Source organism: Carcharhinus amblyrhynchos, chromosome 5 (assembly GCF_965287045.1).
Source record: "Carcharhinus amblyrhynchos chromosome 5, sCarAmb.v2.hapA, whole genome shotgun sequence".
Classification (NCBI taxonomy): Eukaryota; Metazoa; Chordata; class Chondrichthyes; order Carcharhiniformes; family Carcharhinidae; genus Carcharhinus; species Carcharhinus amblyrhynchos.
Genome location: NC_137328.1, coordinates 101,891,189 through 101,910,571, shown reverse-complemented (window position 1 = coordinate 101,910,571; position 19,383 = coordinate 101,891,189). Strand labels below are relative to the sequence as shown.

General features: G+C 43.0%; 1 protein-coding gene across 1 annotated transcript in view; it reads left to right on the top strand.

The window, feature by feature from the left end:
* dmgdh (dimethylglycine dehydrogenase) overlaps positions 1-11,646 on the top strand; it is a 110,726-nt gene extending 99,080 nt beyond the window's left edge. The window contains exons 14-16 of the mRNA XM_080189342.1: positions 194-253; positions 6,852-6,986; positions 10,897-11,646. Of these exons, the coding sequence (XP_080045468.1) occupies positions 194-253; positions 6,852-6,986; positions 10,897-11,112 (411 nt within the window). The 3' untranslated portion in view covers positions 11,113-11,646. The remainder of the gene's footprint in view (positions 1-193; positions 254-6,851; positions 6,987-10,896) is intronic.
* The last annotated feature ends 7,737 nt before the right edge of the window (positions 11,647-19,383 follow it).

Sequence of the window (19,383 nt, the reverse complement as noted above, 5' to 3'; positions counted from 1 at the left end):
AATGATTTCCTGATTGTTGCTGAGCTAGCTGGTCTTTTCGGGAGTGGCAGTTATTTTCTAGCAGGAGATATTTGGTAGCTCTCGGCTCACGGTCGATGTGTATAAATAACACCTTTATAACCTGTGAACTATTGGACTTTGCTGAGGGTTTACTGGCAACAAAGTGTTAATGGATCCATTTTCTATTCTGCAGATGAACTGTGACACAAATGCTTTCGAAGCTGGACTGGATTACTTCATCAAATTAAACAAGGTGCGGGTGATTATTCAATAAGACCATAAGACATTGGAGCAGAATAAGGCCACTCAGCCCATCGAGTCTGCTGCACCATTCAACCATGGCTGATATTTTTCTCATCCTCATCCTCCTGCCTTTTCCCTGTAACCCCTGATCCCCTTAGATATAGCAAATGCATCCACCTATCACCTGAAAGTATTGATTCAAACCATTCCCATTTCTATAAAATTATTCCTGGGGTGTGAGCATCCCTAGCTGGGTCAGCATTCATTGCCCATCCCCAATTGCCCCTGAACTGAGGTCATTTCAGGAGATCCTTTAAGAGCCAACCACATTGCTGTGGGTCTGGAGTTACGTGTAGGCCAAACCGGGTACAGACAGCAGATTTCCTTCCCTAAACAGGCCATTAGTGATCCAGGTGGATTAGCCACCTTTCTCTTACTTGATTGATACCTTTAAAATCCTACCTAGTCTTGACAGGGTGGATGTGAAGAGGATGTTTCCTCTTGTGGGAGAATCTAGAACTAGGGTTCATTGTTTAAAAATGAGAGGGTCACTTACTTGATTTGATTAGATTTGATTTATTTTCACACGTATTAATATACAGTGAAAAGTTTGTTTCTTGCATGCTATACAGACAAAGCATACTATTCATAGAGAAGGAAAGGAATGTAGAATATAGTGTTACAGTTATAGCTCAGGTGTAGAGAAAGATCAACTTAATGCAAGGTAGGTCCATTCAAAAGTCTGATGGCAGCAGAGAAAAAGCTTTTCTTGTGTTGGTTGGTACATGACCTCAGACTTTTGCATCATTTCCCCAATGGAAGAAGGTGAAAGAGAGCATGTCCGGGGTGTGGGGACATTTAAGACACAGATGAGAAGTTTTCTCTGAAGGTCTTGAGGCTTTCAAACATAGAATGTAGAATATTATAGCGCAGTACAGGTCCTTTAGCCCTCGATGGTTTCACAGGTCAGCGCAACAATCTAAAGCCCATCTAACCTGCACTAGTCCAATATCACCCATATGTTTATCCAATGACCATTTAATTGCCCTTAATGTTGGCAAATCCACTACTGCTGCAGGCAGGGCATTCCATGCTCTTACTACTGAGTAAAGAACCTACCTCTGACATCTGTCCTATATCTATCACCACTCAATTTAAAGCTATGTCCTCTCGTGCTAGCCATCTCCATCCAAGGAAAAAGGTTCACACTGTCCACCCTATCTAATCCTCTGATCATCTTATATGCCTCTGTTAAATCACCTCTTAGCCGCCTTCTCTAACAAAAACAGCCTAATTTCCCTCAGCCTTTCCTCATAAGACCTTCCCACCATACCAGGGAACATCCTGGTAAATCTCCTCTGCACCCTTTCTGATGCTTCCACATCCTTCCTATAATGTGATGACCAGAACTGTACGCAATACTCCAAGTGCGGCCGCACCAGAGTTTTGTACAGCTGCAACATGACCTCATAGCTCCTAAACTCAATCCCTCTACCAATTAAAAGCTAACACACTGTTTGCCTTCTTAACAACACTATCAACCTGGGTGCCACCTTTCAGGAATCTATGCACATGGACACCGAGATCTCTCTGCTCAGCCCCACTACCAAGTAACTTATCATTAGCCCAGTACTATATTCCTGTTACTCCTTCCAAAGTGAATCACTTCACACTTTTCTGCATTAAACTCCGTTTACCACCTCTCAGCCCAGCTCTGCAGCTTATCTATGTCCCTCTGTAACCTGCAATATCCTACTGCACTGTCCACAACTCCACCAACTTTAGTGTCATCTGCAAATTTACTAACCCATCCTTCTACACCCTCATCCAGGTCATTTATAAAAATGACAAACAGCAGTGGCCCCAAAACAGATCCTCGCGATACACCACTGATAACTGAATTCCAGGATGAACATTTCCGATCAACCACCACCCTCTCTCTTCTTGCAGCTAGCCAATTTCTGATCCAAACTGCTAAATCACCCTCAATCCCATGCCTCTGTATTTTTTGCAATAGCTTAATGTGAGGAACCTGATCAAATGCTTTACTGAAAGCCGTGTACACCACATCAACTGCTTTACCCTCATTCATCTCTTTGGTCACCTTTGGTCACCTTCTCAAAGAACTCTTTGGCGCTCTCTTCCTCAAAAGGCACTGGAAACAGAGTCATTGAATATTTTCAAGGTAGAGATAAATAGATTCTTGATAAACAAAAGGGTGAAAGGTTATTGGGGATTGGCGGGAGGTTACAGTTAGATCAACCATGATCTTATCCTGTAGCAGAACAGGGAATCAAGTGGCATACTCCTGCTCTGAGCTTGAATGTTCGTATACCCCTACTTTTCCATTCACTGGGTTAAAACAAGTTTGCAGAACTAATAACATTCAATTCTGACTCACCACTCTTTAATTGAGTCATGTTGCCCATACTGTGAACCAGGTTACCACTGACCTTGTAGTGATCATCTCCTGTACGGCCTTGCAGTTTACTTATCTACCCTGTTATCTCTGCTTTGTTAAACACATCTCTATAAGATCTGATCTATTGATTAGCAAAGGGGAACTTTCAGTAGCTTTATCTGTTCTCCCTACAGATAAGCATTCTGCTGTAACATAAGACCACAGCATATCTCATACAAAGTCATGTTTAATATGATCTGTACGTCTAAAGATAAAGGGAACTTTGAAAGCCAAGACTTTGTAAACATGCTAGAAGTTGTAGCTGCACAAATGGGCCTGAATTTTACATTCAGGGGCATGCCTTTAATTTGATTTGATTTATTATTGTCACATGTATTAACATACAATGAAAAGTATTGTTTTTTGCGCACTATACAGACAAAACATGCTGTTCATAGAGAAGGAAACGAGAATGTATTGTTACAGTCATAGCTAGGGTGTAGAGAAAAATTAACTTAATGCAAGGTAAGACCATTCAAAAGTTTGACAGCAGCAGGGAAGAAGCTGTTTTTGAGTCGTTTGGTACATGACCTCAGACTTTTGTATCTTTTTCCCGATGAAAGAAGGTGGAAGAGAGAATGTCCGGGGTGCATGGGGTCCTTAATTATCTGGCGAATTTGCTGAGGCAGCGGCAAGTGTAGACAGAGTCAATGGAAGGAAGGCTGGTTTGCATGATGGTTTGGGCTATATTCACAATCTTTTGTAGTTTCTTGTGGTCTTGGGCAGAGCAGGAGCTTACCAAGCTGTGATACAACCAGAAAGAACGCTTTCTATGGTGCATCCGTAAAGGTTGGTGAGAGTGATAGCTGACATGCCAAATTTCCTTAATCTTCTGAGAAAGTAGAGATGTTGGTGGGTTTTCTTAACTATAGTGTTGGTGTGGGGGAACCAGGACAGGTTGTTGGTGCTCTGGGCACCTAAAAACTTGAAGCTTTCAACCCTTTCTACTTCATCCCCATTGATGCAGACAGGGGCATGTTTTCCTTTACACTTCCTGAAGTCAATGACAATCTCCTTCGTTTCGTTGACATTGAGGGAGAGATTATTGTTGCCGCACAAGATTCTCTATCTCACTCCTGTACTCTGCCTCGTCATTGTTTGAGATCTGATCCACTACGGTGGCGTTGTCAGCAAACTTGAAAGTCGAGTTGGAGGGGAATTTGGCCACGCAATCATAAGTGTGTAAGGAGTATAGTAGGGGGCTGAGTACACAGCCTTGTGGGGGACCGGTGTTGAGGATGATCGTGGAGGAGGTGTTGTTGCCTGTCCTAACTGATTGTGGTCTGAGTTGGGAAGTTTGAGATCCAGTCACAGAAGGAGGTGCCAAGGCCCAGGCCACGGAATTTGGAGATGAGTTTCATAGGAATAATGGTGTTGAAGGCTGAGCTGTAGTCAATAAATAGGAGTTTAGTTAGCACATGTGGGAGTGGACATGAAACCCACTCCTAGCCGAGAGTGTATTACTAACACAATGTTACATTGGCTGGTCGATTCACAGCCACGCGCTGTGAAACTTGCTCTGTGAAAGGCTGAGCACTGTCATGGGCGGAAGGTAGGCTGTGAGAATAGGAAGAGTGTTAGCTGGCACCTCCAATATAGTAAAAAGTCTGACACCACCAGGTTGAAGTCCAACTGATTTATTTGATAGTAAACTCACAAGCTTTCGGGGTTACCCCCTTCGTCAGGTGAATGAAGAGTTCTGGCCTCAGACAAGGCATATAAAGCAGACAGTTTACAGATTACTTATTAGAATGTGAATCTTTACACCTAACCTGCTGTTCAAGTCTTAAAGTGGCTGACAATGTGAGTGGAAGGAGCACTGATCACAGGTTACAGAGATGTGTATTGTCTCCAGACAGTACAGTAAGTGAGGTTTTGCAAACCCAGGCAAGTCACGGGGGTTACAGATAGAGCGACATGAACCCAAGATCCCTGTTGAGACCGTCCTCATGTGTGCGGAACTTGGCTATCAGTCTCTGTTCAGCGACTCTGCGCTGTCGTGTGTCGTGAAGGCCGCCTTGGAGAATGCTTACCCGAAGGTCAGAGGCCAAATGTCCGTGACCACTGAAGTGTTTGCCAACAGGAAGGGAACAGTCTTGCCTGGTGATTGTCGAGCGATGTTCATTCATCCGTTGTCGTAGCGTCTGCATGGTCTCCCCAATGTACCATGCTTCGGGACATCCTTTCTTGCAACGTATCAGGTAGACAATGTTGGCCGAGTTGCAAGAGTATTTACCGTGTACCTGGTGGATGGTATTCTCACGTGTGATGATGGTATCCATGTCGATGATCCGGCATGTCTTGCAGAGGTTGCTGTGGCAGGGTTGTGTGGTATTGTGGTCACTGTTCTCCTGAAGACTGGGTAGTTTGCTGCGAACAATGGTCTGTTTGAGGTTGCGTGGTTGTCTGAAGGCAAGAAGTGGGGGTATGGGGATGGCCCTGGCGAGATGTTCATCTTCATCAATGATATGTTGAAGACTCTGGACAAGCTGTCATAGCTTCTCCGCTCTGGGGAAGTACCGGACGACGAAGGGTACTCTGTCCACTGTGTCCTGTGTTTGTCTTCTGAGGAGATCGGTGCGGTTTTTTGCTGTGGCACATCGGAACTGTGGCCATCCACCAGGTACACGGTAAACACTCTTGCAACTCCGGTCAATATTGTCTACCTGATACGTTGCAAGAAAGGATGTCCCGAAGCATGGTACATTGGGGAGACCATGCAGACGCTACGACAACGGATGAATGAACATCACTCGACAATCACCAGGCAAGACTGTTCCCTTCCTGTTGGCGAACACTTCAGTGGTCACGGGCATTCAGCCTCTGACCTTCGGGTAAGCATTCTCTAAGGCGGCCTTCACGACAGCACAGAGTCGCTGAACAGAGACTGATAGCCAAGTTCTGCACACATGAGGACGGTCTCAACAGGGATCTTGGGTTCATGTCGCACTATCTGTAACCCCTGTGACTTGCCTGGGTTTGCAAAACCTCACTTACTGTACTGTCTGGAGACAATACACATCTCTTTAACCTGTGATCAGTGCTCCTTCCACTCACATTGTCAGCCACTTTAAGACTTGAACAGCAGGTTAGGTGTAAAGATTCGCATTCTAATCAGTAATCTGTAAACTGTCTGTGCTTTATATGCTCTGTCCGAGGCCAGAACTCTCCATTCACCTGACGAAGGGGGTAACCTCAAGCTAGTGAGTTTACTATCAAATAAATCGGTTGGACTAAAACCTGGTGTTGTCAGACTTTTTACTGTGTTTACCCCAGTCCAACGCCAGCATATCCACATCATGACCTCCAATATATTCAGGCACTGGGGACAGCTGCTGTGGAGCTGTCTGAGGGAGCTGCTTCCTTGTTTAAAAAAAAATATATAAATATCAGAGGAAAAGCAATGCCACAAGTGTCTGGGCAGCACAATCGTACACAGACCTCAATCCCTAGACACATTTCTTAGTTTAATTTGAGTCCTGACTTTCATCCTGCTCTGGGTCGAGACTGCAGCTAAAGCATCAAGCCCTCCTGGCCATTCGGCCCAACCACCACTGTGAAGGCAGACAAGTAATGTCAGTTACTGTTCAGTTTAAATTGGCTTACTGATTGTTAGTGGGCGCACGTTCCTCTTGCGCCCGCTGACTGACATAACACACAAGGGCACAACAGCATCAGTACATGCACCTAATTGTCTTCTTGCATGACTTTACACGCTTCCGGGTCAGGCATGTGCCTGCCCGAGCAACATAGAATTCTGGCTGTGGTTTTCTTTCCACGTTGATCCGCCAGAAGGAACTTCTCAGTTATAAGCAATAAAACAAAACCAGTCTTACTCCAACTTATAAATCAAAGAAAAGGGTTTAACAAAGAAACCTCATTACTCCAACACTTGAGGCCTCAGCCTAGGCCATCCCAAGGACCCTAGCAGCTTCCTATTTATACTGGGTCAGCTGACCACCATATCATTTTGTCATTGGTTACATAGTTTACTGGGTCAGCTGACCTTTAGAGCATGTTACCATTGGTCACATTACAACAGATCCAGTGTTATTATTGGTTACGCTCTAACACGTGTGGATTATATCCTGTCAAAGGGAAAGATCATTCTGGATTCTGAGGTGTTTAATGTATTTGTTTCACTCAGCCCACAGACTTCATAGGAAAACAGGCTTTGACAAACATCAAGAAAGAGGGAGTTCAGCGTAAACTAGTGTACCTCACCATGCAAACTGACAATGTCGATCCTGAAGGAAATGAAAGCATTTGGTATCAAGATAAGGTAGGCCCAAAGAGAATTAAGTACCTGAAATTAGAACCATTGACATTGTTGAACTCTTTACATCTGGGATCAAATGTCTCCAAACAACATACACTGGCTAAATGTGCATAGTTCATTACAGGCAGTCAATTAGGAGAAGGTACAATGATTAAAAAAATTAAACAAAAACAGAAAATACTGGAATTACCCAGCTGTCCAGGCAGCACCTGTGGAGAGCAACAGAGATAACATTTTAGTTTGATGACCTTTTGTCAGAATGGTAAAGATTAGAGATGTAACAAGTGTTAAGCATTTGCAGTGATAGGGAAAAGAAAGTCCAATTTAGGTTGGAAAGTAGGAGAGATTAAATGATGAAAGGGATGCAGGCATCACTGGCATTGCTGCCATTAGTTGCATGTTCCTAATTGATATTGAACTAAGGCCATTTCAGAGGGCATTTGGAGTCCCCCAGGTAGGAATGGCAAATTTCCTGCCTTAAAGGACATTAGTGAATCAGGAGGGTTTTTACAAAAATCAACATAGTTGTAATGTTCACCATCACTGAATCTATGGATGGCACAGTTCAAGCAATGAATTCCAGACTGTCACCACCACCTGGGTGAAAAAAGTTCTTGCCCCCTCACCTTGAACTTATGTTCCTTTGTGACTGACCCTTTAACTGAGGGGAACAGGTGCCCCTCATCCTCTATGTCCATGCCCCTCACAATCTTGTACAGCTTAGTCTCCTCAGTGTAGAAGAAACCACCAAGATCAGCAATGAATATGGCATATAGAATTTAAAAAATACCAATAAATCACTGTTTGACCTGGATAGAGTGTTTGAGAACCTTCAAAAGTGTGATAAGGGAGGTGTTGCATCTCCAGCACTTGTGTGGGAAAGTGCCATGGGAGCAGACATTGGGAGTGATTTATGATCATACCAGGGTGTTGCAGAGGAAATGGTCCCTTTGGAATGCTGAAAGGGGAAGGAAGATGGTGGTACCATTGTGCTGGAAGATCTACCCTCCATCATAAGGTCAGAAATGAGGATATTTGCTGATGATTGCATAATTTTCAGCAGCATTTGCAATTCCTCAGACACTGAAGAAATCTGTGCCAATATGTAGCAAGATCAAGACAAAATTCAAGCTTCAGCTAATGAGTGACAAGTAACATTCATACCACACAAGTGCCAGGCAATACTCAACTCCGAGAATCTAATCATCTCCCCTTGACATTCAGTGGCATTAACATTGCTGAACCCCCACCCACACTATCTACACCTGTGGGTTAATCAGAAACAGAACTGGATCTAAATACTGAAGCAAAGACAATGGAAGGAGAGCATAGCATCATGCTCAGCTCAAAATTCATTTGAGGATTTGGGATTGTCCAGAAAATATAAAAAGTTTTGGTCAACAGCAAGGCTATCGTCATGTTTTAAGACAATGTACTGCAACCTTAGTCAGAGATCAAGGTTGAATGTCATTTGTCCTAGATCAGTGAACGTGAACATTGAGAAGCTCTGATTTTAATCTGCTCTGCTCAATGAGAATAGAGTATATTGACTTCCCACCCCATAAGCACCGGAAAATCCCCTATAGCGATTGCCATGGATTGAGGTTGGATATGGGCAGATGCATGATGACTATATTCAAACTGGGACCCATAGTGGCATTGAAACCCAATGCTATTTTCACTAGGCGAGAATCAAATCTTACACAGTACCCATTCACTCTATGAAATCTTGTGGAGTTGCATCAAAAACTAATCAACATCTAGTCAGATGAACTATTTGAGGGGACTTGAGATATTCAGATCATGAGGACCCATGCAGTTTTGTAATTATTCAGTTGTCATAGTATTTCAAACCATGATGATTACTAACTTTTTGTTTGCTTTATTCATAAGTTGGGGGATGTTTAACTCAGTTGGCTAGAGTATGGTTCAGAATATTGCCAACTGCATGAAGCTTGAATTACAGAATTGTTACAGTGGAGAGGGAGGCCATTTAACGCATTGTGTCTGCACTAGCTCTCCAAATAAGCGCCTTAGCTTAATGCCGTCCCCCTGCCTTTTCTCTGTACTCCTGCACATTATTTCTATTCAAGTATAAAAGTTGGCATATGATGTTGCAGTTACATAGAATGTTGGTTAGTTCACATTTGGAATATTGCGTCGAGTTCTGGTCACCACACTACTGGAAGGACATGGAGGCTTTGGAGAGAGTACAGAAAAAGTTTACCAGGATGTTGCCTGGTATGGAGGGTATTAGCCATGAGGTGAGATTGAGTAAACTAGGGTTCTTCTCCCTGGAAAGAGAGAGGTTGAGGGGCAACCTTATAGAGTTTTATAAGATTATGAAGGACATAGGGTGAACATTTGGAAGCTTTTTCCCAGGTCAGAAATGACAAACACAATGGGTCACAGATTCAAGGTAAGTGGGGGGCAAGATTCAGTACAGATATGTGCAGGACGTATTTTACAGAGTGGTGGGGGCCTGGAATGTGCTGCCATGCAGGTGGTTGAGGCAGACATGCTAGGATCTTCTAAGACTTAGCCACACGAACAGACTGGGAATAGAGGGATACAAAACAGATGGTCTAGTTAGGAATACATGGTCGGTGCAGGCTTGGAATGCCAAAGGGCCTGTTCCTGTGCTGTATTGTTCTTTTGTTCTTTGTTAATCATCTAATGCCCTCCTGAATGCCTCAATTGAACCTGCCTCCACCACAGTTCCAGGCAGTGCATTCCAGACCCAGACTGCTCGTGTTTTTTCTCACGTCACATTTGCTTCTTTTGTAAACCACTAAGTCTGAACACTCTCATTCTTGATCCTTTTACAAGCAGCAACAGTTTCTCCCTATCTACTCCATCCAGCACCCTCATGAATTTGAACATCTCTATCAAGTCTATTCTAGCCGCCTTCTCTCATAGGGTGATAGGAAGGTGTAACATGCCCAGAGAACCATGGATGACCAGGGCTACTCTGGGTAAGATCAGAAGGAAATGAAAGACTTTTAGCAGGTACAAGGATTGTCCCCTTGGTCCCTAATGGGCCCTACTCTTTCCCTGGTTATCCTCTTCCCATTGATACTGATAGAATGTCTTGGAATTGCCCTACTTTTACCAGCCAGAGGTTTCTCATAACCCTTCCTTAAGCTCCAGCCTGCACTCTGTACTTCACTAATGCCTCTGCTGATTGGCAGAAATGCACTGCCTGGCTGAGTGGTAAAGGTGAGTTGCCTCAGTGGATGAGCACTTGGCACATCAAAACATTCAAGGCTATGGGCCAGGTGCTGGTAAATAGGATTAGGTGGGAAGTCAGATGTTTCACGCATGTAGGTGCAGATGCAATGGGCTGAAGGGCCTCTTCTGCATTGGATAATGCAATGAGAACAGTCCCAACCTCTCCTCTATCCTCCTAACTGAAGTTTATCATCTCTGAAACCATTCTTGTAATCTCTTCTGCACTCTGAAGAGATTGCATTGTTCCTATTGTGTGGCGTCCAGAACTGTACACAATATTCCAGCCGAGGTCTAACTAGTGTCTTGTGTAAGTTCAGCATAATCTCCTTTCTCTTGTACTCTGTGTCCTATTAATAAAACCCAGAATACTATGTACTTTATTATTTTAACCTGCCACCTTCAATGATCTATATGGACAACTGGGTCAGGATTACATGATCCCTCAATGGCATGTCTCCCAACGGTGGGACATTTAAACTGTGTTCACTTTGGCAGGATTGTAATATCCCTCCCAGGTAGGAGGGATGTAAAATCCTGGCCCTTACAATAGGAACATGTTCCATTTCTTCATTGTAACACAAGTCCCTCTAAAGAGCACAAATTTCCCCTCCAAAAAATAAACTAAATGCTGCCTCTTTAAGTGTAAATTTCGATCTGTAAAGCAGTGTTCTTGTGAATTCAGGTTGTAGGTAACACCACATCTGGAGCCTACAGTTACAACACGCAACAGTGTGTGGCCTTTGCATATGTGCCTGTGGAACTCAGCAAAATAGGACAACAGCTGGAGGTGGAATTGCTGAATAAAAAGTACAATGCGGTAATCGTCCAAGAACCACTGATACTGACAGAGCCAACCAGGACTCGAATGAAGAAGAAAAGTGACAGCTCAAATGTTTGAGGGACAGTATTGTTTCAAAAAAATAAGCAACCCTGTATTCTGAAGTATACATCAATACCAAAGATACCATTGAAGGAAAAAAAAACACCTCTCAGCTATTTAAATATTTAAAAAAAAGTAAATGTAAGGCTCTAGGGTTAAAAGTGATACTAATTTTAGACATCTCTGCAGCTACCATTTTCACAAATGCGACAATTGACTAACAAGGTGATCTGTTTTACAACTGTTTTCTACCAGTAAGTGGACTGGGCCATGTCTAAATGTGAATCATTTGTACTGAGCCATATTTGAGCTGGGACCAAGCTTCCTAATACTCAAGATCTGCTCCTTGTATGAATATGCACAATTGCCTTACTACGTTAAACATTAAGCTCAGTTGCTGCTGTCCCACAGTGGGAGTGCCAGTCTTTTTCATATTAAGCAGAGTTGGCAATTCTGCCTCAGCATTTACAAAGCACCTGAAAACCTTGATGTTATTGTCCTGAAAGGACACTTTACAAGTTTCAAATGTGAAAAAAAGTAAAAGAAATATAGCTGATTCAAACCGAAAATTGCAGCAAGTGTTTGTAAAGTTTATTTTTAGTGTTAATCAACTGATGGTCTGAATATTTTTTATTTTGTGTGTGAACTGCTTGCTGTGAAATGTGGAAATCCTTCACCTCAGTGGGACTAATACAATGAAAAGTCAATTACTTTATAAAATCTCCAATCACCTACCCTACCATTACCACTCTGTAACTGAATTATCCAACTAAGAAATCCTTTGCAATTTCACTGTAATAAGGAAGAAATATTTCAAGGCAGGGTGTGATAATTGTATATATTTTTTAAAAAGCTGAAATCATTAATTAAATGATGTAAAGTAAATCCCCAATTAGGCTGCAACACTCAGTGAAAAGCAGAACCATCACATCTGGAATACTGGGTGTATTGTGCTAGGAGGTATTACGATTCTGGGAGTAGGTCTTGTGGATGCTTTCCCTTCTCTAACCATGAGTGCTGCTGAAGAGATTTAATAGCTTGAACTTTTCTTAAGTCAGATCATTTGTTTCAAACTCCCAAGGATTTCCATGGTCAAACATTCATACCAGCAACATGTTCAGAGTGGCTCTGACCAAATAGGGAAATATTCAATGAACATTGAGTAATATTCTAGAACTTGGTGGTTTACCATTGTGTTTCAGTCTAAAGCCTTGACTAAGATTGGGGCATGAGTTGGTAGGTCATAGATATGGTTGACAATCCATTCCCAGTGCATCCTTCCTTTTAGCAGGAATGGCAACATTGGGCTGAAAGGAATTTCTGCCTGCATAATTGCTAATATTGCATTAAATCCATCCTGCCATGAACCAAAGCAATGTCATATACAAGACGTCTTAAATTAACAACTTGTGTATGTTCAGAATTAGAAAATAAATAGGCTATCACCCTCCTTTCAGCAACAGCGGTACAGTGGTTAGCACTGCTGCCTCACAGCATCAGGGACCCAGTTTGATTCCCAGCTTGGGTCACTGCCTGTGTGGAGTCTGCACATTCTCCCTGTGCCTACATGGGTTTCCTCTGAATGCTCTGGTTTCCTCCAAACGACAAGCTAGTTAGGTGCATTGGCCGTGCTAAATTCTCCCTCACTGTACCTGGACAAATGCTAGAGTGTGGTGACTGGCGGATTTTCACAGTAAATTCACTGCAGTGTTAACGTAAGCTTATTTGTGACACTAATAAATCGACTTAAACTTAAACAAGCTGGCACTTGGTTTGTCCATGCTGCTCTGAGATGGGAGGATTAAGAGATACCTCACAGCTCTTGGTGGTTAGAGAAGGGGGTAATAGCATGAGTGGCCTAGTGCTTACCTACTCATGCCAGAGATTTGATAGAGGACTTGAAGAATGCCAGGAGCAACAGGAACAGTATGACTTTCTCAAAGACAATAATGAATAAGTAATAAATGCTAGTCTAGCCAGTGACGCCCACATCCCGTGAAAGAAATTTTTAAAAACTTGTAAACATTTTGACCTTTTATCTGCATTTAGTCCTATACCAGGGGACTTTTGGTAATGGCCATAATCGTAACTTCTTTAAAACCTGCGATTACTACTGTGAATGTTTTGATCAATTAATAGGAATAGCATAAGAGAACACTGTTTTTATTTGTTATTTCATACATAACATGTGACCTAATTTGTATCAAGTAGCAGTTTAATTGCTTAATCTGCAGCATTGTATACAATATAATAAATATTTTATAATAAAATTGTATTAATGCCTTGCAAATAAAATGAATTTATTGGAAGCCCCTGGGGGATTTTCTGATTCTTTCCAATAAATAGAATTTGGATTATGTTGCAATTATAAGTCCCTTCTTATTTCCAGAACTAGCAGCCAAATAGAACATTATTTACAGGAAAGCTAGTTAGTTGGATCAGTTGAATAATGTATATTTGTCCCACTTTTTTTTCTTGGATAGTTGATCTGGTAGCCCAACTTATCTCAATTTCCCTGGAATTCTTGGTTTGATTGACAGTTTCATTTCTTCTGAGTTAAGCTCTTTCATATTCGCACTTTCATTCCTCAGTTGAGATGCTGTTTGGTGACCTATAACTGGAGGAAGTACAACACAGGAGCATGGGTTACACCCTATGGTAATAATATACAGTGTGAAGAAACCAAAGAATATTCAGCCCACAAAGTCTGTTCCAGACAAGACCAGGCACAGTTTCACACTCACCTGGGAGTACAGACTTGTTTCTTTGTTCCCAGCAAGGAAGCCGCACTCAAAAGGAGTGAGAATTAGAGATAACATCATAATACTGTAGCCCTGATTCTTCAACCCACATTCCTTGCAAGTTCTGCTCCTCGCTCGGAGAGGTTCCCAAATACAGTTAACATTGGCAGGAAAATATACAGTGACCTTTATCTCAATGTCTGGGCAGTTGAGTAAAACTGTGAAGGTATTAATCAACCCTGATATTCCACACTGGCCAGTTAGTTTACAGAGATGACACATGGAGGTGCCAGCTGCACAGAAGCCAGCAAATTGCATACAATCTGATGGCCAGTCTGTGTCCTCAGACTTAACGCACCCAAGGCTGCAAATTCCACCTGCAGAGGCACAGTGAGTGGAACCCTTGTCTGTCCACATTTGTTTGGATTAAGGCACCAAACCTGATCCAGGATTATTGATCTCAATCTAGATATGCTTTCAAAAGCATCATTGAACTCAGAGAAGTCTCAGCCCTTCTCACTCCCAAATGACCCATCCACGGTCATCTTATCCATGAAACCCCCCACATCCTGCTTCTTTGACCCAATTTCCACTAATCTCCACGCAAGGTGTAGTTGGTTTAATCTCCTCAGATACTTCCCCCTTCCAGTCAAATATCCTCTCAAAAACCCACTCTTCACCCCTCTGCCCCCATTTCTGACCTCACGTTTCTCTCTAAAACTATAGTTACCTATCAAACCTATGCTCATCTTTCCCTGGATTTCAGCCTCTACTTCTGCACTGAAACAGTCCAAATCCAAGTTATAAATGTGTGAACCTTTGTGACTGTGACTACACAGTGCATTGTCCTCAGTGATAATTCAATATTCAGAGCCAGGTTCCAGTTTCCAGTTACCGGGTTTGCCTAAGGTAGGGCCTGACCTGACCCTTCTGGCTCAAGAGCGGAGATACTACCAATGAGCTACCAACTCCATACCCACTGATATTTAGTGATAACATTAAGATATCCACTGATATTTAGTGGATATCCACTAAATAGATACCCACTGATATTTAGTGATAACATTAAGTCTGCAGTTGTCAGGGACTGGAGTGGGACTTGAAGGACTTATTACACAGTGAGTAGTAATGACCTTGAACTGATTGCTGATGCAAATTGGCATTGAAAGTGGTGACAATCAACAATTTCAAAAGGAAATTGGATGGGAACTTGAGGGAAATAAACTTGTAAAGCTATGGAGATAGCCCCCTTTCCTTGCTCTAACTGGATTTCACTACAAAGAGTTGACATGGACAAAATGACCTCCTCTGTTCAGTAATAATTTTATGACTCTGTGACCTTCCTGGGAGGGTGGTGGAGGCAGGTTCAATCGAGATAATTGAAAGGGAATTGGATTGCTACCTGAAAAGAAAGAATGTGCAAGGATATGATCTTAAGGCAGGGGAATGGGACTTGGTAGAATGCTATTACAGCAAGCCACTGCAAACCCAATGGGCCAAATGGCCTCCTGCATTGTAAACAATCTGAACTAGAGGCAGGAATACTCTGACTCTGCCAAAGGTTTGCTGCACTTTACTCAATGAATCGTGATAATATGATGCAACCTTTTCAATAACAAATATATTTATATAATACTTTTATCATAGTAAAATGTCTTAAGGTACTTATCTAACCTTATCTAACAAAATGTGACATGAAGCCACAAGGAGATATTAAGGCAATTGGCCAAAGTGATAGGATTTAATAAGTGTCTTCAAAGAGTAGGATGGGGAGGAAATTCCCAAGATTGGGGCCTTGGCAGCTGAAGGCGTTGTCATCAGTGCATGAGGGATGATCAGGCGGTCAGGATTAGAGGAGCAGAGGTATTTGGAGAAGTTGTCAATCTGGGCGGGATTACAGAGATAGGGAGGGAGAGGCCTAAAAGGAATTGGAAGGCAAGGATTGGAATTTTTAAATTGCAGCATTTCTTAACACAGGAGCCAGTGAAGGTGAGTGATCACATTGGTGATAGAACATAGAACATTACAGCGCAGTACAGGCCCTTCGGCCCTCGATGTTGCGCCGACCAGTGGAACCAATCTAATGACCCTCTAACCTAAACTATTCCAATGTTATCCATATGCCTATCCACAGACCATTTGAACGCCCTTAAAGTTAGTGAGTCCACAACTGCTGCAGGTAGGGCATTCCACGACCTTACTACCCTCTGAGTAAAGAACCTACCTCTGACATCTGTCCTATAATTACCACCCCTTAATTTAAAGCAATGTCCCCTCATGTTAGCCATCACCATCCGAGGTAAAAGGCTCTCACTGCCCACCCTATCCAATCCTTTGATCATCTTGTATGCCTCAATCAGGTCACCTCGTAACCTTCTTCTCTCCAATGAAAATAACCTCAAGTCCCTCAGCCTTTCCTCGTAAGACCTTCCCACCATACCAAGCAACATCCTGGTAAATCTCCTCTGCACCCTTTCCAATGCCTCCACATCTTTCTCATAATGCGGCGACCAGAACTGTACGCAATACTCCAAGCGCGGCTGCACCAGAGTTTTGTACAATTGTGACATGACCTCACGGCTCCGAAATTCAATCCCTCTACCAATAAAAGCTAAAAGTGATGGGCGAACTGGACTCAATGCAAGTTAGGATATACACAGCAGAATTTCCAATGTCCTTGAGTTCACCTGGAAAGTTGGATGGGATTGAACTGAAATAATCAAGAGTTATAAAGACATCTCGTGAGGGATCAGGCAGAGATGAGCTGAGGTGGGGCCAAGCCAGTCAACATGATGAAGGTGGAAATAGGAGGTCCTAAAGAAGGCAGGATAGATGATTGGAAGTTCAGCTCTGAGTCGAGTATGACGCCAACGTTCAGCCTCAGACTTTTACCAGGGAGAGAGTTAGTGTCAGAAGCCAGGAACTGAGTATTTAATTGGAAGACTTCTCTATTTATCCAGCACTGGATGTCAGAGAAACAGACTGTTAATAAAAGCAAAATGCTGGGGAGTTGCTGGAGATCTGAAATAAAAAAAGCAGAAACACTCAACCGGTCTGGCAGTATCTGTGGAGAGAAAAACAATTAATGGTTCAAATCACATCAGATTCAAAACGTTGAGCAGAATTTTCCTGTCCTGTCTGCCATGGGAATCATAGCGGGCAGGACACGGGCCACACAAAGGTCCGTTGATCTCGGGCTGGATTTTCCAGTCTTGAGGCAAGCGTGCCTGGAAAATCCCATCCGTTCACTCTTTTGCTCTCTCCACAGATCCTGCTGAGCTTTTCTGGCAGTGTTTTTATTATAAGCAATTTGGCCATTTAGAACCCGTGGATAGGTCAGAAGAGATAACAGGGAGGTAGAACTGGGTGTCATCCGCTGTGGAAAATGATGCTATGTTTTCGGATTATACCGCCAGGGGCATTAATAAGACGAGAAATCAAAGGGGCCATGACTGGATCCTTGGAGCCACCAGAACTGACTTTCAGCCTGACCTTGTGGCTTACCCAATAGCAGGATTTCCTGACTATAAAAGGTGAAATGAACACTGCACTGTTGTGCAACACAAACAGACTAACCACACTATTGCAAATGTTCTCTGCTATCAATTTCTAACTTCTTTTTGTTCCTTTCCATCTGGTGTTTCCGACTGCCTGCCCTTCCTCTTTTTTCAGGTTCATCCACCCCCCAGTGGAGCAATTCTTGAATCTGAAATGGAAGTAGGGTTGTCTTATGGACAGCATGGTGGCACAGTGGTCAGCACTGCTGCCTCACAGTGCCAGGGACCCAGGTTTGATTCCTGGCTTGGGTCATTGTCTGTGCAGAGTCTGCACGTTCTCCTTGTGTCTGTGTGGGATTTCTCCGGGTGCTCTGGATTGCTCCCACACTCCAAAGATGTGTGGGTTAGGTTGATTGGCTCTGCTAAATTGTTCCTTAGTGTCAGGGGGTTAGTTGGGTAAATAAATAGGGTTATGAGGATAGGGCCTGAGTGGGATTGTGGTCAGTGCAGACCTGATGGGCCGAATGGCCTCCTTCTGTGCTGTAGGGCTCCTACGATAGCACAAACATAGAAGATATTAGCAAGAGGAGGTCGTTCGGCCTTTCGAGCCTGCTCTGCCATTCTTCACGATCATGGCTGATTGTCTAAACATCCAATCAACAATGCACTGGTTTCACTGTATTTGCAGAACCTCAGAGAACCTCCAGTGTGGCAAGTGCCAAGATCCACCCCATTGCTGGATGGAAGGTCACATACAAGATACATTAATTGTTATTATTATTTGCTGTCTGTACTCTTAAAATGCTGGCACAATCACCATGGGTCTTCTGCGCTGTATCGTGCTAAGATCTATCGGAAAGTGATTTGAATTGGGGAACGGTGGGAGGAGTGGAGCCACAAACCACAATCGCTCTAATCACAAATGTTTTTGCAATAATGTTTAGTTGATTTGTAAAATCTTGTAAATGTTTACATTATTTATATCTTTACACATATTGTGATGTAGTTATAAAATTAAGCAAGGGTGCATTTTCTTCCACAGTGGGACAGCACATGTGGTAGCATAGTGGTTAGCACTGCTGCCTCACAGCACCAGGGGCCTGAATTCAATTCCCAGCTTGGGTCATTGTCTCTGCAGAGTCTGAACATTCTCCCTGTGGGTCTGCGTGCATTTCCTCCCACAGTCTGAAAGACATACTGGTTTGGTGCATTGGCTGTGCTAAATTCTCCCTCTCTTTTCCTGAACAGAATGTGATGACTAGGGGAATTTCACAGTAACTTCATTGCAGTGTTAATGTAAGCCTATTTGTGACGTTAATAAATAAACTTAAACTAAATTATAGAATCTCTACAGTACAGAAGGAGGCCATTGAGCCCATCAATCCTGCAGATGACAATCCTACCAAGGCCCCATCACCCCATGTATTTACCCTGCTAATCCCCCGACTCCAAGGGGTAATTTATCCACCCAACTTGCACATCTTTAACAGGGTATGGTAACTACTATTTTGTTTATTAGTGTCGTAAGTAGGCTTACATTAACACTGCAATGAAGTTACTGTGAAAATCCCCTAGTTGCTGCATTCTGGTACCTGTTTGGGTACAATGAAGGAGACTTTAGTATGGCCAATGCACCTAACCAGCACATCTTTCAGATTGTGGGAGGAAACCAGAGCACCCAGAGGAAATCCACATCGACACAGGGAGACGTGCAGACTCCGCACAGTGACCCAAGCCAGGAATTGAACCCCAGTCCCTAGTGCTGTGAAACAACAATGTTAACTGCTGTGCCACAGTGCTGCTCCCTGGAGGATTTCACAATAACTTCATTGCAGTGTTAAGGTAAGCCTATTTGTGACACTAAGAAATGAACTTTTTTTAAAAAAGATGCAAAAACTACACATAATAAGAAATGTCAGAACACCAAGTTAAAGTCCTACTTTAACCTGGTGTTGTGAGATTTCTTCCTGTGTTTACCCCAGCCCAACGCCTACATCTCCACGTCAGAACTCCACACAGACACAGGCTGGAATTGAACCCCAGTCTCCGGT